This window comes from Narcine bancroftii, chromosome 1 (genome assembly GCF_036971445.1).
Source record: "Narcine bancroftii isolate sNarBan1 chromosome 1, sNarBan1.hap1, whole genome shotgun sequence".
NCBI classification, from domain to species: Eukaryota; Metazoa; Chordata; class Chondrichthyes; order Torpediniformes; family Narcinidae; genus Narcine; species Narcine bancroftii.
Genome location: NC_091469.1, coordinates 272,700,291 through 272,721,503, shown reverse-complemented (window position 1 = coordinate 272,721,503; position 21,213 = coordinate 272,700,291). Strand labels below are relative to the sequence as shown.

The 21,213-nt window shown below is 39.7% G+C and overlaps 1 protein-coding gene across 9 annotated transcripts in view; it reads right to left on the bottom strand.

Moving 5' to 3' along the window:
- The window catches only part of spty2d1 (SPT2 chromatin protein domain containing 1), a 50,979-nt gene that overhangs the window by 26,363 nt on the left and 3,403 nt on the right, over positions 1-21,213 (bottom strand). For 5 of the 9 annotated variants that reach the window (XR_011344979.1, XM_069899185.1, XM_069899175.1 and 2 more), the window contains one exon: positions 3,057-3,171. Coding sequence is in view for 8 of the 9 variants with exons in the window: in XM_069899185.1 (XP_069755286.1) it covers positions 3,057-3,171 (115 nt within the window). In the remaining variant the exon portion in view is untranslated. Of the gene's footprint in view, positions 1-3,056; positions 3,172-17,505; positions 17,682-21,213 lie in introns of all 9 variants that reach the window. The other 4 variants (XM_069899199.1, XM_069899193.1, XM_069899206.1 and 1 more) reach the window with 2 other exon arrangements.

Genomic DNA, 21,213 nt, shown 5'->3' with positions numbered 1-21,213 from the left:
AACTTTTTTTTGGTGCCTGTTTTACAGACTGTTTTAAATAAGGCCTGCTCCTGTGAGCTGTGGCACAAGGCATTTTACTTAAGGCAGAACTAAAGGTTGAATATGTTTCAAGTTCTCTTGCAGGGGCTCTTGTGCTGCAATGTCTGTTATGTACTCACTCTAACAAATTGGAGGGTTGTGCCCCATACAGACAAGCAGCTCCAACTGCATTTTAATAAGGTCTAACATATTCAAAACCCATGCAAATATGGTTTGTGTTTCATTTTACAATTTTTACACTAACACAAAGGAAAGTCAGATTGTTACAAAGTGCCGTAATTTAACATTTTTTTTCGTTTCTTTAATGGTTTATTCAGTTATTGTTGTATTTTACTTGTCTTTTGATTATTCAGTTATTGTTGTATTTTATTGCAGTTTTCAATGAGCTTGACATTTATTGTGGTTTTATTCAGTTCTTATTGTATTTTATTGCAGTTTTCAATGAGCTTTACATTTATTGTGTTTTATTCAGTTCTTATTGTATTTTATTGCAGTTTTCAATGAGCTTTACATTTATTGTGTTTTATTCAGTTCTTATTGTATTTTATTGCAGTTTTCAATGAGCTTTACATTTATTGTGTTTTATTCAGTTCTTATTGTATTTTATTGCAGTTTTCAATGAGCTTTACATTTATTGTGGTTTTATTCAGTTCTTATTGTATTTTATTGCAGTTTTCAATGAGCTTTACATTTATTGTGTTTTATTCAGTTCTTATTGTATTTTATTGCAGTTTTCAATGAGCTTTACATTTATTGTGTTTTATTCAGTTCTTATTGTATTTTATTGCAGTTTTCAATGAGCTTTACATTTATTGTGTTTTATTCAGTTCTTATTGTATTTTATTGCAGTTTTCAATGAGCTTTACATTTATTGTGCTTTATTCAGTTCTTATTGTATTTTAATGCTGTTTTTAATGAGCTTTACATGTATTGTTCATTGTTGTTTACTAATTTCTTTGGAATATTGTTCGTTAATGTTTTAAGCCCCCCTGGAATAGGGGCAGCAGAGGTTACAATTCAGCTCCTTTAGAATGTAGACAGGGCATAGATTTAATGTATAATCATAATGGGATATAAGGGATCCCAATACGGACCAGGGGAATTAAACAGCTTTAGTGGAGTACATCTAATTTGTATCATAGCCTACACAGGTATTAAAGACAGGAGTTTTGAAGCGATAGCACAAAGGACATGGTGGGACAAAGACAGACAGAATGGTAGTCAGCATTGTACATGTAACAGAGAGAGAGAGAGTTAATACATATGCTAATGTACACAGACAGGCTGCAACTCACAAGTTCAATGATATATATGCTAATGTTAGCAGACAAGCTGCAACACACAGTTAAATCACAAGAAACAATCCCCCCCTGCTTGGTCACTTTTCATCACCCCATGAAAGGGAGCACCAGTTTCCAACAACGTGAGCTGCTTGACACTTTAATATCAGGCTCCAAACAGCCTTCGGAGATCGGTGGCCCTAGGGTTCGGGGCTGAAGAGGACATCAGATACTAGCCACAATTCAACGGAACCGCCTGACTACTCGTTCGCTGCTGAAGGCAGCGCTTCTCATAGACTGCTACTCGTTCGCTGCTGAAGGCAGCGCTTCTCATAGACTGCTACTCGTTCGCTGCTGAAGGCAGCGCTTCTCATAGACTGCTACTTGTTCGCTGCTGAAGGCAGCGCCTCTCACAGACTTCGTCGGGACAACACTTACAAAGGTCGTGTGCTTCAAAGACACTGCTTCAATATTTCAACGTATGGGATGGACTAGACTCTTTACTGAGAACTGGAGCCTGATACTCCAAACCCTAATAAGCAGCTGGACTCACTCCCCTGACCTTCATGGTGCTCCCCTACCTAAAGACTTTACACAGACATTACAATTCGGTTATTGACCAGCTGGGTAAAACTACACCTTACACTTGAAAGATCAGTGTTACTGATCTAAAAGAAAAGTGAGGAGAGGGGGGGGGGGGGGGATCAGTCACACTGACACTAGTAACCAAAGATCAGTAACACTGATCATGGTGAAAGATCAGTATTACTGATCTAAAAGAAAAGTGAGGATTGTGAGAGATGGGAAAATTGATCTAAAATTATGAACATGGAAGAAACTAAAGTTCATCAGTAAAATGGCTGAAACCAGTTCAAACAGGATAAGTTTGGGGCTTAGGATGCAGGAAAGCAGAGTCAGCACGATTAACATAAGAATCTTCTATCCTTTGTGACAAGACCATAGGACTAAGATAAGGAATGGTAAGGTACAATAGAATGTAGGAAGTTGAGGTAGTCTGGATCAGATAAGGGTCTCCTAGCCCTGGACAGAAGTACCAAGTCATACATTTCTAATTAGCTAACCATACACAGATTTATACATATGAAATTAGCCAACCCTAGATAGAATGAGTCAACTCTGCATATTAAGAGACTGTAGCCCAGAGAATCAGGAAGGTGTGAATAAGGACAATGACATGATGGGGCACCCACAGGATACCCCCTGGTCCTCCAAGTGTACTGAAACTGCACGTAGGCAGGAAGAATTACCTATGCCAAACCCATCCAGGGGGCAGAAGAATGTAAGGGGGAGGGCATTCTGATACTGAAATTGACTGTATAAAAGTTGGGTGAGCCCCAGTATGTGTGTGTATTCCCAGGGTAAGGGGAAGCACCCAACTTTGCATTGTTGTAGTAATAAATGTTCTTTGTTCTCAATTTTTGTCTCGAGCAATTTCTTTAAAGGTACTTTAATTTCTAACACTTGTAAACAACAATTAAATATTTATGTTACCTACAAGAGAATTACAAATATTCTGATATTCAGAGGAGGAGGAAAGTTGTGTATTTACAGTCGTTCCAGAGTTAACTGAGACCAAATTAAATATATTAAAAGGACACTACTCTAACAGTTAATGAACAATCCAAGGTATTGCCATTCTCTCATCATCAGGTCTAGAAAATCATGCAGACAAAACTGTACTAAAGGGTTAGAGGCATAATAATATAACCAACATACCTTTTTTTCTCATCTCCTCCTCCTTGCGTTTGAGAAATGCTTGCACTGCTGTAGACTGAACTGCTTTCACTTGTTGGTGCTTCTTTGGAGGTTTCACTGCCAAGCTATAGCGCTTCTATTAAACAAAGAACAAAAAATATATAACACATACAATTTGCTCATCAGAAGCACTGGAGGAAACAATGGCTTTTGAAATGATTATCCATACAGTATAAACATAAGCACAAAAGGCATTCTATTGCTTAAGGTTAGACATTATTCCAAGAGACAAAGACAGATGGACCAGGTTTCATTTCCTAGTTCACTGAGTTAGCAAATAGAGAAATGACGCAGGAATAGTTCTTTGAAGCTATTCAAAGAATTGGGTCAAAGGTCTTCCAGTTGTGATAGCGTGTATAGATATATATAGATATGTTTTTGGGAGATAAATTGGGAAAGGTTTGTTAAAGTAGGTCACATACAAACACTTTAAAACAAATCTTATTTAAAATACTGGAGTTCTGCTCCATGGTAGACATATCAGCTACTCAGTTTTTGCAAGAACTTTGAAGAGTGCTCAAGAGACTTCACTAATGGATTGTTGTTTGCAAAAGGCAACAGATGAAAGAGCATGCTGGAGCCGCTGCTGTCTGGAGGAGAGCTTGCTGTTGTAAGAGGGTCATGTGGTTTTGCAAGCAGAGAGAGTCAAACAAGCTTTCTCTCAGAGAGAGCGTGAGAGCAAGATCACTGGACGGTGTTACAGCCAGCGAAAGTAGCTGGGACTGGAACAGGACAAGCTGGCAAGCCTGTTTGCAAGATGGCAAGCCTGTTTGCAAGATGGCCTGGTCAAAGCCCTTGTGGTTCATGCAAGAGGAGAGGAATGACTGTCTAATTTTTCACTTGGAATAAGAGAAACAAAAAGGAAATCTGTGATGACCTAAAAGGAAGAGGTTATCATCTGGAGAACCCTGAAGGGGCAAGTTTTGTCAGCAAGACACTGGAGTGGCTGATGGAAGTACATCAGTTGTGGATGTCCTGGAACAACAAATCTCTCTCTAAAAACCAACAAGAACTTTCCCGAGCAGTAACCATTTACCTTTCAAGCATCAAAGCCTGGTGAACTTTATAAATGTTAAATTCTGTGCACAGTATAAGAATTGCCTGCAACCAGTGAACTTGGAGGAATGAGAAGTAAGATTGGACTGTGAACCAAAGAACTTTTCTGAATTTACACACACGTGTGTTTAGAATTAGAAGGGGGTTAAGTAAGTCAATAGAGACAAGTTAAAGTTTGATTCTGTTTTCATGTTTAAAGATAATTAAAAGTGAATTTTGTTTAAGTAACCATTTGTCTTGTGAATATCTATTGCTGCTGGATTTATGGGTCCTCTGGGCTTGTAACACAGTGCCCTAGCTAAAATAACTTCAAATTTAGCAGAGGGGGAAAAATAAATTCCTCCACCAAACAAAAAATTAGCTATGGTATGTTTTACAGGTTTCTGGACTTTACTATGCATTGTTCATTGCAGAATTTCATCAGGCAACAGCACTTCAAAAACAATTTACTTCTGTAATGAGCTTTGAAATACACTCTTAAATGCAATCGCATAAATCAGAGAGTGGACAAAATTTACAATACAAAACAAGTTACATACAACTTTCAATATTGATAATTTTTCAGTGATGCATCACTGAAAAATTCATCTATAGATATTATTTATCAAATATGACAGAATTGTTATCTGGAATTTAAGCAACCTGCAACCTCAAGCAACTGTCAAAAAAAGGAAAACAAATAAATAAATGGATAAAATTAATAAGAATAAATAAAAGTTTAAAATTGTAAAAGTAAACATTCTCTGAAGTAACAGATAAACCTTTGATGAAGATGGGGCAAATATTCAGCCAGCAGTGTCTTGGTCATGCTTTGCTCGTAGCAGCTGTTTGAATAAAGTTGTGTGAAATATTAATGGCATCACCCAGGATGAAGAACTGGTTGATGCCGCTCGCCATTGGGATGACTCTCATAAAGTGGCTCCTTATCTCTTCTTAGTAAGTGCCTTTACTTTTATTAGTATTTTACAGGTTGAGTACCCTTATCCAAAATTCTGAAATGCTCCAAAATCCGAAACTTTGAGCGCTGACATGATGCCACACCTGACCTCACTTGCCCAAGTGGGGCTCTGACACTGTTGGCGCCAGTTTGTAACCGACCATCGCTACTGCCAGACCTATGTGCATAACTCACTGTGTTTGTTTGCTTATTCTCTGCTCTGTGGTACAAAGATTTTGTTGAAAATGACCGATGGTGAAATAGCCGAAATGGTACTGAATCAAGGCAAGTACAAAAACACATTTTCATGTGAAATCTGAAATTCATCTCCACCTAAAATCCCATGTTTAAGTGTAACATGACCAGCAACATTACCCATTTAAAAAAAAGTGTACTGTAACCTTTTGATCAATACACAGCATCATTTCTTTCTTTGGCTTGGCTTCGCGGACGAAGATTTATGGAGGGGGTAAAAAGTCCACGTCAGCTGCAGGCTCGTTTGTGGCTGACAAGTCCGATGCGGGACAGGCAGACACGGTTGCAGCGGTTGCAGGGGAAAATTGGTTGGTTGGGGTTGGGTGTTGGGTTTTTCCTCCTTTGCCTTTTGTCAGTGAGGTGGGCTCTGCGGTCTTCTTCAAAGGAGGTTGCCGCCCGCCAAACTGTGAGGCGCCAAGATGCACGGTTTGAGGCGTTATCAGCCCACTGGCGGTGGTCAATGTGGCAGGCACCAAGAGATTTCTTTAGGCAGTCCTTGTACCTTTTCTTTGGTGCACCTCTGTCACGGTGGCCAGTGGAGAGCTCGCCATATAACACGATCTTGGGAAGGCGATGGTCCTCCATTCTGGAGACATGACCCATCCAGCGCAGCTGGATCTTCAGCAGCGTGGACTCGATGCTGTCGACCTCTGCCATCTCGAGTACTTCGACGTTAGGGATGAAAGCGCTCCAATGGATGTTGAGGATGGAGCGGAGACTAAAAACCTGCCATTGTTTGTTGTTGTTTAACAGCTGATACATGTATTCTGCTAATGCTTTTTGCTGCTTAGTTACCCTAAACACATTATTCCAAAATCCAAAAAAATCCAAATTCTGAAACACTTCTGGTCCCATGCATTTCAACCTGTATTAAGTATATTAGTAAGGCGCTAGCTGTAAACTTGGGAGAGGGGTGTTAATTATGAGGTGACACTTAGCACAATGCTGTTACGACAGCAGCGACTGGGATTAGAGTTTAAATTTAGTAAATTACAGGAATTACCTAATTATGTAAAGTTCACTTTAATCAAGGACTACAATACCAATTATTTTCAAATTATTTGACATTTTGCACTGTCTTTTAAACTTTTTATTCTTAATGCTGGTGTATTAGTCTTAAGAAACCAGAAGACTTGCTTATCTGGCACCTTCCAATCCCTGTAGGCGCTGAATATCAGGGATTTCACTGTATTTGACTTGAATGCTTCAGAAGAGCATTGATTCATGCATGAAGACCTTTGGGTAAGCTGGAAGATTGTTAGTGCTCAGTTACAGATCCAGGAAAGTATCTGTACTTTGAACTAGAAAAAAGTAAAGGGTTTAAAATTAAATTGAGAAACTTGCGTATATATTGATAAAAGATTAGAGTAGTACACCAATCACGTGGTTATCAACAATTTTGAAATAGCTTGAAATAAATTGATTTAGACTGAAATATTAATCAGGACATTCATGCAATACAGGTAGTCCCAGACATACAACTATGCGACTTACGGCCACCTGCACATACAAAATTAAAAAAATAAAGAAAAAATGTGTGGAAATTTTGGGGTGAAAGTAAGGGCCTATCTATGGAAAATAGCACCTATGGCAGGGGTGGCCAACCTCAGGTGAGAGCTGGCCTTGGTCTCTGCCATGTTGTATTTGACGAACAATAAAACAGATACTGTGAATTTTCTACATATGTCCATTTTGAGATACGCCCATTCGATCAGAACAGAGCACGGTCGAAATCCAGAAGTTGGTATCAACAATTTGATCTTTTACACAGTGTGAGTGTAGCTTTAAGGTTTCAAACATAATCTTTGTATTTTCAGTGAACTGATAGCAACCATTTCTGAATTTTTTTTGTTGCAAATTATGTTCAAAGTGTTACATTTTATACAAGATACAGACTTTTACAAGGCCATTTACTCTATTGCTCAACAAATCCAGCCCTAAGAGAATTGTGAGCAAGAGAATTGTTATCCCCTTAAATTTAACCTATTGAATTTTACTTAAAGAGAAAATATTTAAATACAAATCAGCCATTGAAGCTTAACACCCATTTGAAATTCTACTCTTTTTACGTTCAATTCTCGGCCCTTGTCCACAAAAATCCAGGCAGATTCTTTGGTGCCCTACAGGACTACTGCACCACCACAATTGCTTCATAACTGATGTAATCTCACTGGCTCTCCACTGAGCCCTGGATCCACCTAGTCAACAGAAACATATACATCAGGCTACCTTTCATTGACTACAGCTTTCAAAACCATGATACTCATCAGCTTTTCAAAACCTCTGCACCTCCCTCTGCAATTGGATCCTTGACTTCCTCATCTGAAGACCACAGCCAGTGCAAATCAGAAACAACACCTTCTTATTGATAATCACAGGCGCACCTCAGCTTAGTCCACTGCTCTACACCCTTGACTATGTGGCTAAGCACGATTCAAATTCCATCTATGAATTTGGTACTGACTCCATGGTTGTTGCCAGAATCACAGATTGCAATGAGGAAGTGAGCAGAAGTGATACGGATCAGCTGGTTGAGTGGTGAACCAATAACAACATTAGCAAAGCTAAGGAACTGATTGTGGACTTCAGGTGAGGGAAAAAATAATCAGAACACAAATCAGTCCTCATCAAGTGTTGAGCAGTGGAAAGGGTTAAGAATTTCAAATTTCTGGGTGTCAACTTCTCTGAAGATCTGGCCTGGGGCCACTATGTCGATGCAATCATGTAAAAAACTTCCCATTAGGTATACTTTGTGAAGAGCTTGAGGAGATTTGGTATGTCACCAAAAACTCTTGCAAATTCCTACAGGTGTAGAGAACATCTTGATTGGTTGCATCACCGTCTGGTATGGAGGTGCCAATGCACAGGACTGGAAAAGACTACAGAGTTGTGAACTTGGCCAGTGCCATCATTTACTGTAAATGTCTTATCCTCATTTGTCAGAGTAGCACAAAATAAAAATAAGCCCTTCTACCCGCCCTCCCCCCCCCCCCCCCCCCCGCTCTGTGACTATGCATCATGCTTTTCTATGCTAATAACATTGCCTACATTAAGTCTATGTTCCTCTATTCCTTGTTTACTGAAATATCTGTCCAGGATCGTCTTAAATGTTACTGATCCTGCCTCCAATACCACCAGTGGCAATTCATTCCAGGTACCATCCACTCTTTGTATGGGGAAAATGTACCCTGTTTAGACTCCACCCTCCTTAAACTAACAGAATTACCGCCCTTGAGAGTGCAAAAAAAGAGTCACACAGATGTTACCGTGACTGGAGGGCTTGAGGAAAGACTAGATAGGCTAGGTCTATAAATATACAAGGTAGTCAGTCTTTTCTCCAGGGTAGGAAGTCTAAATCAAATTTTAAATTTAAATTTGGAGAAACAACCTGATAATAGACCCTTCGGGCCCACTCCACCCAATTACACCAGTGAGTCCAATTAAACGACTAACTTCAAAATGTGGAAGCTGTAATACCCAGAGGAAATCCATGGGAAAGAATGTACAAACTTATGGACAGAATGGATTTGAACTTGGGTCATTGGCGCTGAAATAGTGCTGCACTAACTGCTAAGCTACCATGTTGCCATAGGAGGGTATAGATTTAAGCTGATAGGAAAAGATTTTAAAGGGACTTCAGGGGCAACATTTTCACAAAGGGTGGTGGCTAAATGGACCGAGTTGCCAGAAAAAGTGGTGAGGTGTCTACAGTTTAAAAGGCATTTAGACAGGTACATGGATACAAAAGGTTTAGATGCATATGGGCCAAACATATGCAACAAAAGATAAGCAAATGGAGCAAGCTTGGGTGGGCATCTTGGTCATCATAGACAAATTGAGCCAAAGGACCTGTTCTGTGCGGTACAACTGATTGCCAGCCCTATCTATGCCTCAATTTTGTATACCTTTATCAAGACACCAGCCATTCCTTCACGCACTTTCCCAGTTCATCTAAATCTTTTAGTAATCTTAGATGAGCTTCTTCATTGTCCACTTTATGAATAAATTTGCAGATGACATCAAAATTGGTAATCATCAATATGTTATATATGACAAACAGCAGAGAACCCAGCACTGATATTTGAGGCACACATCTGGTCGCAGGTCTCCAATTTGGAAAAAATACACTTCACGTGAGCTCTGTATCCAATTTGCTAGCTGACCTTGAATCCCAGGTGCTCTGACTCTCCAGACCAGCCTACTGTGCAAAACCTTGTCCAAGGTCTCACTTAAGTCCATGTAGACAATGCCACTAAGCTTTCATCATTCCTCTTGGTCACCCCTTCAAAAAAACTAAATTTGCGAAGCCTGTTTTCCCAAGTATGCTATCCATAAATGACTTTTTTGCCTTTCCAACTGTAATTATGTTTCTTAGAATCCCTTCCTTTAATTTTTCCACCATTAAAATGATGCTTACCAGCCTGTTGATCCCTGGCTTATTTCTGCTGTTCACCTTAAATGATTGCACATTAGCTGTTCTCCAGCCTTCAGGTACCTTGCCTGTGGCTAATGAAGGGCCCCAGAAATCTTCACTTTTCATAAACATCTTTGGATACACATGGTCAAGCCTGTGGGATTTCTCTACCTTTATGTTTTAAGATCATGAATAATTCCTTCATAATTTTGATATGCTCCAGGTCTACACTTGCCTGCTGGCTACTTTTTAATCTTTTAGAATTTTCCTTTACCTTATCTGCCACAGGAATATCTCATGGCCTTTTTATCCCTCTTTCTAATTTCCTTACTGTACTCTAACTTTGCTCATACTTAAAGAGATTCACTTGATGCCATTTTCTTTGTTGTGGTCAGGCCTTAATATCCCTGGTCAATTAATATTCCTTGCCTTTCACTCCAACAGGGACATATTGGCCCAGATAGCATCCTTTCTCATCTCAATTTTAAAAGTTTCCCAGATGCCAAGTTTTCTTTTACCTGCTTTGTAGCTACTCCCAATCAACTTTTGCATGTCTGATGCCATTTCCTGCACCCACCCCTGATGTGTTTGTGCATCAGAATGCCAATAAACTATGGAACAGAGGTAATTTAATATAGACTATTGTACAGGATGTACTTCTCTTATCTGGTGCTCTGTGGTCCAGCATGTTTGAATCTGTTGCCATTTGTACAAACTCCTTAAAGACAGTGATGGACTTGAACCCGTCCCAATCGCTGGCACTATAAAAGGTTGAATCTGCCACCATTAGTGAACACTCCTTACAGACCACGTGGTGCTCGAATCCTGATCGCTGGTGCTGTAAAGACACTGCGCTAACCACTAGGCTAACCATGCTGCCCCACAGTATTATTTAAGTTTTGTTCTACCTTTGATATGTTTACATAGGTGATTCCCTTAGGGGTCAATTTCTGTTTTCCAGCATTTTCAGTGGTCTGGCAATGGCTAGGTCCCAACATCGCCAGATTAAACAGGTACAACTATAGTTGGTGTGTCTTATGTACTCTATGGCTGCAGCAAGCAAGAATTTTGATGCATCTGTACATTGAACTTGTGTATATGACAACAAACTCCTCTCTCAGCTGCTTTGCTTTCTTCTGAAAGGCCATCCGCTCCCAACACTCCAGAATGGTATCACTATTTGAGAGGGGAATGACCAGAGGGGACTTCTACACTTATTGCCCTTCCTAATAGTCACCCATCTTTCTGTACCTGTGGTGTGACAATTTTTAGAAATGTACTAGCAATTACATTTGCAGCATCTCAGATGCTCCATAACAAGTCAAACTACTCTTCATTGCCCAGCCAAATGTTGATATATGGAATAATGCCAAAGGTGGTGCTGGTCAGATTCAATGGTTACATTTAAGAGACATTCAAACACACACTTAGACATTCAAGTCATAGTAGGAATATGGACTTAATGTTAGCAAGAGGATTGGTGTGGATGGCCAAAAAGGCTGGCAAGAATGTGGTGGGCTGAAGACTCTGTTTCTGTATAGTTCAACTCTGACTCTATGCTTCACACACTTCCCACATTTCAAAAATGTGGAGGATGGTAGATTAATTTGCTAATGACCCCCCCCCCCCCACCCCCTCATTCTCTAGGTAAGTAGAAGAATTTGGGGCAAGTTGAGGAAGTGTAGGAAGAATAAAATGATATCTGTAAAATTAATGTAACTGTGTTGACAGTTAGTGCAAAGTCAGGTGGCCAAACAGTTAGTTTCTATATTTGACTGTGTTTATATTAATTTCATATCACCAGGATGTTGCCTGGATTGCAGGACTGGATAGGTTATGTTTTCACTGAAGTGAGAGGTAACAATAAAATGTACAAGAATATGAGAGGCATCTGTAGGATAAATATTCAAAATCTTTTTCCCACGTTTGAGATACAAAAACTAGAGGGCACTGTTTAATGTGCTTCCCTATTTCCCACATTCATAGTTCCAACCTAGCTGCATTCATCATCTTGTCAATACATTCTCAACAAATACATCAGCAAGAAAACAGTTGACACCAAGAAATTTGAAGTTCTTGACCCTCTCTACTATACTGGCCCTCAATTAGGACTTCCTCCTGAAGTCCATAATCATCTCCTTGGTTTTGCTAATGTTGAGCACAAGGTTGTTGGGGTGACACCACTCAATGAGCTGATCTATCTCCCTCCTGTACGCTTCCTCATTGTTGTTTGTGATTCTGCCGACAACTGTGGTGTCATCGGCAAATTTGTAGATAGCATTGAAGTTGTTCCTGGCCACACAGTCGTGGGTGTATAATGAGTAGAGCAGTGGGATAAGCATGCATCCTTGGGGGGCGCACGTGTTGATAATCCAATTCATACTGACTGTGAGCTTCTGATGAGAAAGTCAAGGATCCTCTTGCATATGTTACTGGTTTGCCATTTAAAGAGTTAATTATAAGAGTCATAACAGTGAGCCATATTCTAAAGCACTTCAGTGTTCCCCAAAGGTGGCACAGTTCGTGCAGCGGTTTGTGCAACGATATTAGAATAGCAGCTACCCAGGTTCGAATATGGCCCTGTCCGTGAGAAGTTTGTATGTTCTCCCCATGACTGGAGATGGTTTTGTCTGGGTGCTCTGTTTTTCTCCCACCCTCGAAAACTAATCATGGAGTTGAGAGGTTAATCAGGTGTAATTGGGCTGCATGGTTTCATGGGCTGGAAGGCCTTCCTTCAGACTGTATTATTAAAAATAAAGTATAATAAAAGAATGGCCAAGATAAATTTGCAACAACCAGAGAAAATATTAGACAAATTTCAAATGTTTTCAGGGAATAGTTGCAGAACTTATCCTAAATTTGGCACCAATGAACAATATACAAAATTAACAAGGACAGATCTGAGGCAAAACTGGACTGAAAACAAACAATTTTAGACAGAGGCTTTTGTGTACAGAAAAGTCAATTCAAAAAGCCCACGAGCACCATTTAAAAGAAATACAAGGAACAAACTTCTGTCATGCACTCTAATCTTTTAACTGCTCTTAATAAGTTTTTGATCCATGGAAATATGAAAATGAGCTAAAATAGCACATTGCAAATGGAATACCTTCAAGACTGGCAGAAAGGACGTGCCTTTCGATCATATATTTCAGAACTCAAGTGCATTACAGTCATTTAATTATTCCTGAATGGTAGTCAATGCACACATGGTAAATAAAATTAAAAGAATCGCAGATGTTGGAAATCTGAAATTAAAAAAAAAACAGAAGCCGGATATGCTCAAGCCAAGCAGCTTCAAAAGAAAGAGAAAAAGAGTGAATGCTTCTTTGGAAGTTAGGGAGATTTAAAAAGGCTCCAGGAAAGATGGCACGTTCAAAAGAAACATTAGCTATAGGGTGAAATCAAGTCAAATGGTTCTAAAAAGTACAATGAGCAGATAATCCTCTGCAGGATAATCTTTGGCAAGGGCCTGGAAGAAAATACTTCTGCTCTTCAAATAAAGTTAAGGGAACATTTATGCCACTTGTTTCAATATTTTACCCAAAAAAGTTTTCCTCTCTCTCACCCCCCTCCCCCCACCATAGTACAGAAAGCGTCATTCACTGCACCAAAGTGTGAATACAATATAATACTCTGTACATGCAATATTCCTTGTCATCAAATACAACACAGTGAAACTGATACAGCTTGAAATACAACTTGCCAGCTTTTTGCTCAGGCCTGAAACATCGGTAATATCTTTCGCTGCAAGACCAGCTGAGTTCCTCCAGCATTTACTGTGTATTTTTACAACTTGACGTATACCTGCCCATACATCGTAATACAAAGTTCCCAGAAATAGATGCACAACTTGGTTGGGGTGGGGGGAAAGAAAGAGCACATTTACAGTTTGGTGTGATGAAAATTCTCGGAAAATTTGCCAAACTAGCTTACCAACAGTACTGTTTAAATTTATCAAAATGTCAGCAATAATTACAAAGAAAATGATTCATCCTCACCATTTGTTCCCACATAAAGGAATCTTGTGGAACAAAGGTATTAGAAATAATTGAATTACATTTTATTTACAGAATTACTGAATCATTTGTGTTAGACTGAAAATGTATATCAAATTGTACTTGGAGTACAATTTGCCCCATCCAAAAAAATACTGAGCACTTGTGTTGCCAGAGTTCAAAAGCTGATAATGAAGAAACATTTGCTGTATTGGCAATTATTTTTCTCCTTTTAATACATCCTCGTTACACATTTACAAGTTCAAAGCATCAGCTGCAAATCCCAGTCCTACCTGGCAACTATAATTAATCATGGTATATTGAAACTTCTCAAACAACTAATTGTATAATGGTAATGTTTATGAAAGCAAGAAACCAGATACCATTTTTTTTCAAATCCTAGCCTCTCTATCCAAAAATATCTCCAAGATAAATTCAGAATTTGAGAAAGTGAATAAAGAAAATCAAACAGATCGAGTTGTCACAGTGAAAATTCAACTTCCATGAAACACAAAATAAATGAAATAATAATGAGAGATGCAGAGAAGCATTGGAATTTCTATGCCCACAGATACTAAAAGCTACTATGACAGATGAACAAGTGGTTTCAAAAAGCTCAACGTGCTTCTTTTATTACTAAAGGCAAAATACAAGATCTACATGGTTAACCGAACATTTATACACTACTTGCATCACATCTAGAGTAAATACTTCTTTTCTTATAAAGGAGAAAATGTGATTGCAGAGTAAAATCCCTATTATCTGGCACCTACGGGGATCGCAGATGTCAGATATGCAAGTTTTCCAGTTGACAGAGATTCACTCTTACAATGTCTAATACATCTGCATTAAGAATACACCATTTAAAAGAAAAAAATGCAAAATGTAAAGTTAAAAAAAATCAGCATGTAGTCTTTAATTTCATTCTTTGGCTTGGCTTCGCGGACAAAGATTTATGGAGTTCACTTTAATCAGGTAATTCCTACACCTTATAAAATTTAAATTCAAACCCCTGTTGCTGGGGCTGTAACAGTGTTGCACTAACCGCTAAGCTAATTGTGCCACTGTCATAATTAACCCCCTCCTCTCATGCTGACAATCCAATCAGGCCCTCAGAGCTCCTTCCTTTAAATTCGAACATTTGCAAGTGCTGTAACACTGTTGTGCTAACTATGCCACCAACATAATTAACCACTCTCCCCCAAGTTTACAGATAAAGACTCACTAATATACTTAATAATGATAAAGACTTACCAGGTAAGGATAGGGAGACACCTTGGGATAGTTGCCTCAGTGGCAAGTGGCACCAGGTGGCTCTTTATCCTGGGTGCTGCCATTTGATTCAAACAACTTTATTTAAACAGCTGCTGCAGGTAGGGCATGACTGGAGCCCTCCGTTGGCTTAATGTTTGCTCCAGGGGTTGGGTGTTGGTTTGGAGAACATTTACTATTACAATTTTAAACTTTTATTTATTCTTATTTACTTTAAAATGTATTTATTTCTACAATTTTTTTGCTGGTTCTTTGAGTTTCTGGTTGATTAAGTGCTGGATAATCGGGATTTACCTATACTAAAGAGCAGAGGAGAAAAGTTGACTAAATGTAAAATTTTAGCTATGAGGAAAGATTGGACAAGCTGGGATTGTCTTCTTATCAGGATAGTGAGGGATTTATAAAGCATATTCTAGAAGTCTGCACAACATGATAAAACTCATCACTACTTAAATTATTTTATCAAATATTCAAAATTACATTTAACTCTCTCCATGATAAATGCTAAGTGCTTCAGTTTACATATGGATGGCTAAGCATCCTTACCTTAATAAAATTTTTCTTCAGAGATCTAAGAAAGATGTGGAATGGCTCTACCTGACTTGAGATTCTACTACTGGATAGTCAATATATGAAATCTTTCATATTGGCTCTTCTTTCATAATCATTCTGACTGTTCTTTATGGACATCAATGAAGCTGAATTTCCCCCAAAATGTTTCTAATTCAGCTCTTCTGGGCTTTTCATTTCCATTCTCAACTAAATTACTGAATTTTCACTCATCACATGCACACACATACAACACACAGAAAATTATAAATTGTGTAAAAAATATTTTCATACAATGCACATACGCATATACTGTGTGGGTGTCGTATTCTAAATTGCAACTGAGATAAAATAATTTGCATTTAAATGGGACACGAGATAAAGCACATACCAGTAAGTCCCAGATAATCTCCCACAATTAACACCCAATCAACTTCACCCATAGGTGTCAATCACCCATTTTATAGATGATACCCTGCTGCAACACATTAAGTTTAGGAGAGCAATCAATTAAATAGATTTGAGTTGAGCAGGATTTAATTCTAATGTCGTCTCAAATCAGAGGCACTTGATATGTAAATCTCCTCCCTCAGAGGAGTCTGGGCAATTAACATTGATAAGGTGCAGTGCCCTAGCCAGAATGTCCTGTTTATAGGAATACCATGGTATTCAGTACAAAGAGGTATTACCAAAATCAAAATTTAACACGTTCGCTATAAATTGGCAGTTCCACTTTCCTACGCCTGTTATCAACATGTAAAAATATTCTCGTATAGAGCGCATATGTATATAATGTGTGTAAAAATACGATAATAGATAATCCAATTGTTAAATATTCTATAAGAATTCAGGCACAATTTAGAAAACTTTTCATAAATTTTCTCTCTCAAGTGTTATTGCATCCAATAACTTTTTTCTTCTTCTTTACATGATGATATTTTTCAGAGATGGCATAGAGAGGGTATTCAAAGCTTTAAGGATCTGTTCATTGATTAATATTTTGTATTATTTGAACAGGTTACTGCTAAATTTAACTTGTCCAAATATCAATTCTTTAGATATTTGCAAGTCCAGTATTTTCTTGAATCACAAGTTTCTAATTTCCCAAGAGAGTCTGAATCAAATTTTGTAGATGATTTTTTTTTAAGCTTAATGCCTTCTTGCAAAGGTTAATATTTACAAGAAATTGTTAAGTTAAAATTAAAAATGCTTGTGAACAGGATTTGAATTTGATTATATCAGATGTGGATTGGGACAATTCTTAACTTGGTTAATAGCTTTTCTTTATTTGCTCGACATTGTCTACTACAATTCAAAGTCATAAATAGAGCACATTTGTCCAAAGCCGCTTTCAGTTGCATTCTCTGCCAAGAATGCGCCTGCAGAAGCGGATACAGACCTGTGGAATGAACGTTCAGGTGGCAGCCCTGTAAGCGGTGCGCTGTCCACCTGAAAGGGACAGCTGCAGGAGAGGCACCTCGGAGCGCACTCCAGCTCCTGTTGGGGCAGGGGCAGCCGGCACAGGAAGTTGAGGGGCAGCAGAGTGGGGGGGGGGGCTGTCAGGTGCGGGGAGAGGGGGATGCCAGCTGATTATCATCAGCCTGCCCCTTAGCAGCCACTTTCAGGTGGCTGCAGTCAGATGTGTTGGGGGACTTTGGCATTCTAGAGATGATCCCTCCCGGAAGAGGATTGCTGAGTGCGCCTCGGAGGCACGCCCCGCTCTTTCAGGTGAGTACCCCGAGAGCTGCATATGGGTAGAATATGCAGCTTTACATTGGGGTATTCTGGCCATCTGAAAGAGCCTTAAGGCTAAATTGTCTTGCTTTTATTTAGAAATTACTCCCTGGTGTGACAGGTGTAAGAGCAGAGAAGCATAATTAATTCATATGTTCTGGACTTGTCCTAGTCTAGAAAAACAATTTTCAATACAAATTTGTCACTGAATCCTCTGGTGGCCTTCTTCGGCACAATGGGAGGGAATGAGTCTTCTTTATCTCAGAGTCGAGCCATTTCTCTTGCCTCTCTTTTGGTGAGGTGTGCGATTTTTCTTAAATGAAGGATGCTGCCCTGCCTACTCATGATCCGTGGCTGCGTGACATCATGTCCTGTTTGAATATGGAAAAGATTAGTTATTCAATTAATAATTCAGATACAAGATTCCAGAAGTTATGGGATCATTTATGACTCACTATTTTACCGTATAATTTTACTCCAATGTAATTAAATTGTTTAACTTTATCTTTTTCACATTCTTTATATTAATTTTTTTAAACCTTATTTTTCTTTTAAACCAGTCATATATAGCTTCTGGAAACACGGTTAGGTAATGGGTTTGAGTTTTTCTCCTCTACCATTTTCTTCTTTTTGGGTATTATTAGTTTTTTTTCCTAAAAAGGTATATATTATTTAGAATATGATTTACAATTTATGTGCATTAGTGATATATCTCTGGACATTGCTTAGTTGCTTTGACACTGAAGGAATAAAATAGGTAGAACATTTCCTGGGCTCAAAATTAGGGTTTTAAAGTATACAATAATATTCAGTTGGCTGGAATTGGAAACAATGAGTCTGAGTACAGGATGGAGATCAAGAATATGTTTGGGGGATGCCAGAATAATAATTTTGCTCTTAACGTCTAAGGTGTCTGAAGAGATTTGGCATGTTGTCATATACTCTACCAAACTTCTACAGGTGAACTGTAGAAAGTAGTAAAAACACACTGAAATGCTGGAAGAACACAGCCAATCTTGCAGCGTCTATAGGAAATAAAGGGATATATCGTTATCTCCAATGGAAGCTGCAAGACCGGCTCAGTTTCTCCAGCATTTCGGTGTGATTTTACTCCAATCACACCATTTGCAGACTTTTGTGTAGAAAGTATACTGTTTGTTTCACAGCCTTATTTAGCAATTCAAGTGCCCAGGAACACAGAAGGTCCAACGCAGGCTCTGGCCTCCCATCCAATGCAGACATTCATTTGAGGCACTGATTGAAGGTGGCAACCAACTTTATAAAGAACCCTCATCACTGTGGAAATAACCACTTCTCAAAGCTACTTTCAGGCAGAAGGTACACAAGTCAGAAAACCAGCATCTCCAGGTTAAAGAATAGTTTCTTTCCAATGGCTAACATACTCTTGGATCTCCTCTTGCTACACTTAATCATGGATTTCTCAAACAGCACAAAAGAACTGTTAGTACTAATGCAATACACTCTATTTGCATTTATTATCCCATTTAATTTAATTTATTTACTATTATGGTTATCATTAACAATACGTTCAGCTGCAGTAAGCATTTTTGTGTAAATGTACATTGTATAATGTGCATGACATAATTGGCTTGGTGCTGAAAGGGTGAAATACAACTTTACTTGGTCCCACTACTTGGTGTTTAAAGAATGCAATATAACTCTTCCTGGACACTCAATGTAATACAATTCCTAGTGGAGCCAAATCAATGAGATGAAATGTTTAAAGCGTCCATTGCAGCTCATAATCAGAGATTGCACCAACAGATGCACCTTCTTCCTCTGCCTTCTGCAGGTACCACTCTCTCATCTCTCCCCACCAATCACCCCCTTGGTACCTATCCCTGTGTCAACAGGATGTTCTGAACCTGCACCTACTTCCTCACCACTATTCAGGGCCTCAAACAGTCCCTCCAAATGAAGTAACACTTCAGTTGTAAATCTGCAGGGGTCAATGACTACATCCAGTGCTCCCATTATTGCATTATATAAACTGGATGCAGACTGGGAGATCGCTTCATGGTGTGCCTTCACTTTGTTGCTGCAATAGCATGGATATCCCAGTAACAACGCATTTCAATTCCCACCCCAGTTTTATGCCAACATGTCTGTCCATGCTTTTATGCACTGCCTGTGACAAATATGTCATATTTTATATTGGATATAGATATGTTTTTGGGAGATAAATTATGGCAGGTTTTAGTGTAGGTCACATACAAACACTTCAAAACAGATCTCATTTAAAATACTGGAGCTCTGCTCAAGCTAGACAGGCTGGCTCTGAATGCCTTTGCAAAAACTGTGGGGAGTGCCTATAGAGACATCACTAATGGATTGTTGTTCTGAAAAGCAACAGATAAGAGAACGCATCGGAGGTGCAGGCTGCCTGAGTGCAGTTTACTGTTTTAAGAGGGTCATGTGGTTTTGCAAGCAGAGAGAGTCAAACAGGTTTCTCTGTGAGAGAGAGAATTCAGTTCTGCAGTTTTACAGTTCAGCAGCAGCAGCTGGCACTGGAACAGGACAAGCTGGCAAGCTTGTGGAAAACCCCCATTTTGAAGATAGGTTGTGTGAACTTAGTTCAGCCTGCTCAAAGCCCTTGTGGTCCATAGAAAAGGAGAGGACTGACTGCTTAATCTTTCACTTGAAATAAGAGAAACAAAAAGGAGCACTGTGATGACCTGAAAGAAAGAGGTAATCGTCTGGAAAACCCTGATGGGGCAAGTTTCTTCAGCAAGACACTGACATGGCTTGAAGGGATCAGTTTGTGTCCAGCAAACAACAAATCTCTTTGAAAACTGACAAGAACCTTCCTGAGTGGTAAACATTTACCTTTAAAGCACCAAAGCCTGGTGAACTTCATAAATGTTAAATTCTGTGCAGTGTATAAGAGTTGCCTGCAACCAGTGAACTTGGAGGAATGAGAAGCGAGACTGGACTGTGAACCAAAGAACTTTTCTGAACTCACACACACATTACATACATGTGTGCTTAGAATTAAAAAGATGTTAAGTTAGGTTAAGTAAGTAAATAGTAATGTTAAAATTTCATCCTGTTTTCATGTTTAAAGATAATTAAAATCAACTTTTGTTTAAGTAACCATTTGTCTTGGTGAATATCTATTGCTGCTGGTTGGGGTCCTCTGGGCTCGTAATACTGCCTGACAGAGACCACCTGCAAATTGGATAACCACCACCTCATAACGTCTGGGCTCCCTCTAACAGAATGTCATTAACATCAACTTTGTTTCCATTAGCACCCCCGCCAACTCACTCATTCCCTATCCGTATCTCCTTTCTTCCAGCTCTGCATTCAGAGCTATCGGCCCTCTCCCAATTAATTCTCAGCTTTATTCTCTTGCTGTCCTATACACATCCTCCTATAGCCTCTTGGCTGCTGGCCTATGCTCCTCCCTCCTTCCCTCCTCCCCCAGCCCCTCCTTCCCACCTCCCCAGCCCCTCCTTCCCTCCTCCCCAGCCCCTCCTTCCCTCCTCCCCAGCCCCTCCTTCCCTCCTCCCCAGCCCCTCCTTCCCTCCTCCCCAGCCCCTCCTTCCCTCCTCCCCAGCCCCTCCTTCCCTCCTCCCCCAGCCCCTCCTTCCCTCCTCCCCCAGCCCCTCCTTCCCTCCTCCCCCAGCCCCTCCTTCCCTCCTCCCCAGCCCCTCCTTCCCTCCTCCCCCAGCCCCTCCTTCCCTCCTCCCCAGCCCCTCCTTCCCTCCTCCCCCAGCCCCTCCTTCCCTCCTCCCCCCAGCCCCTCCTTCCCTCCTCCCCCCAGCCCCTCCTTCCCTCCTCCCCCCAGCCCCTCCTTCCCTACTTTTTAATTCAGACACTTGCTTACTTTGATAAAAAGATCAGGCCCGAAAAGTTGGTTACACATCTTTGCCTCCGACG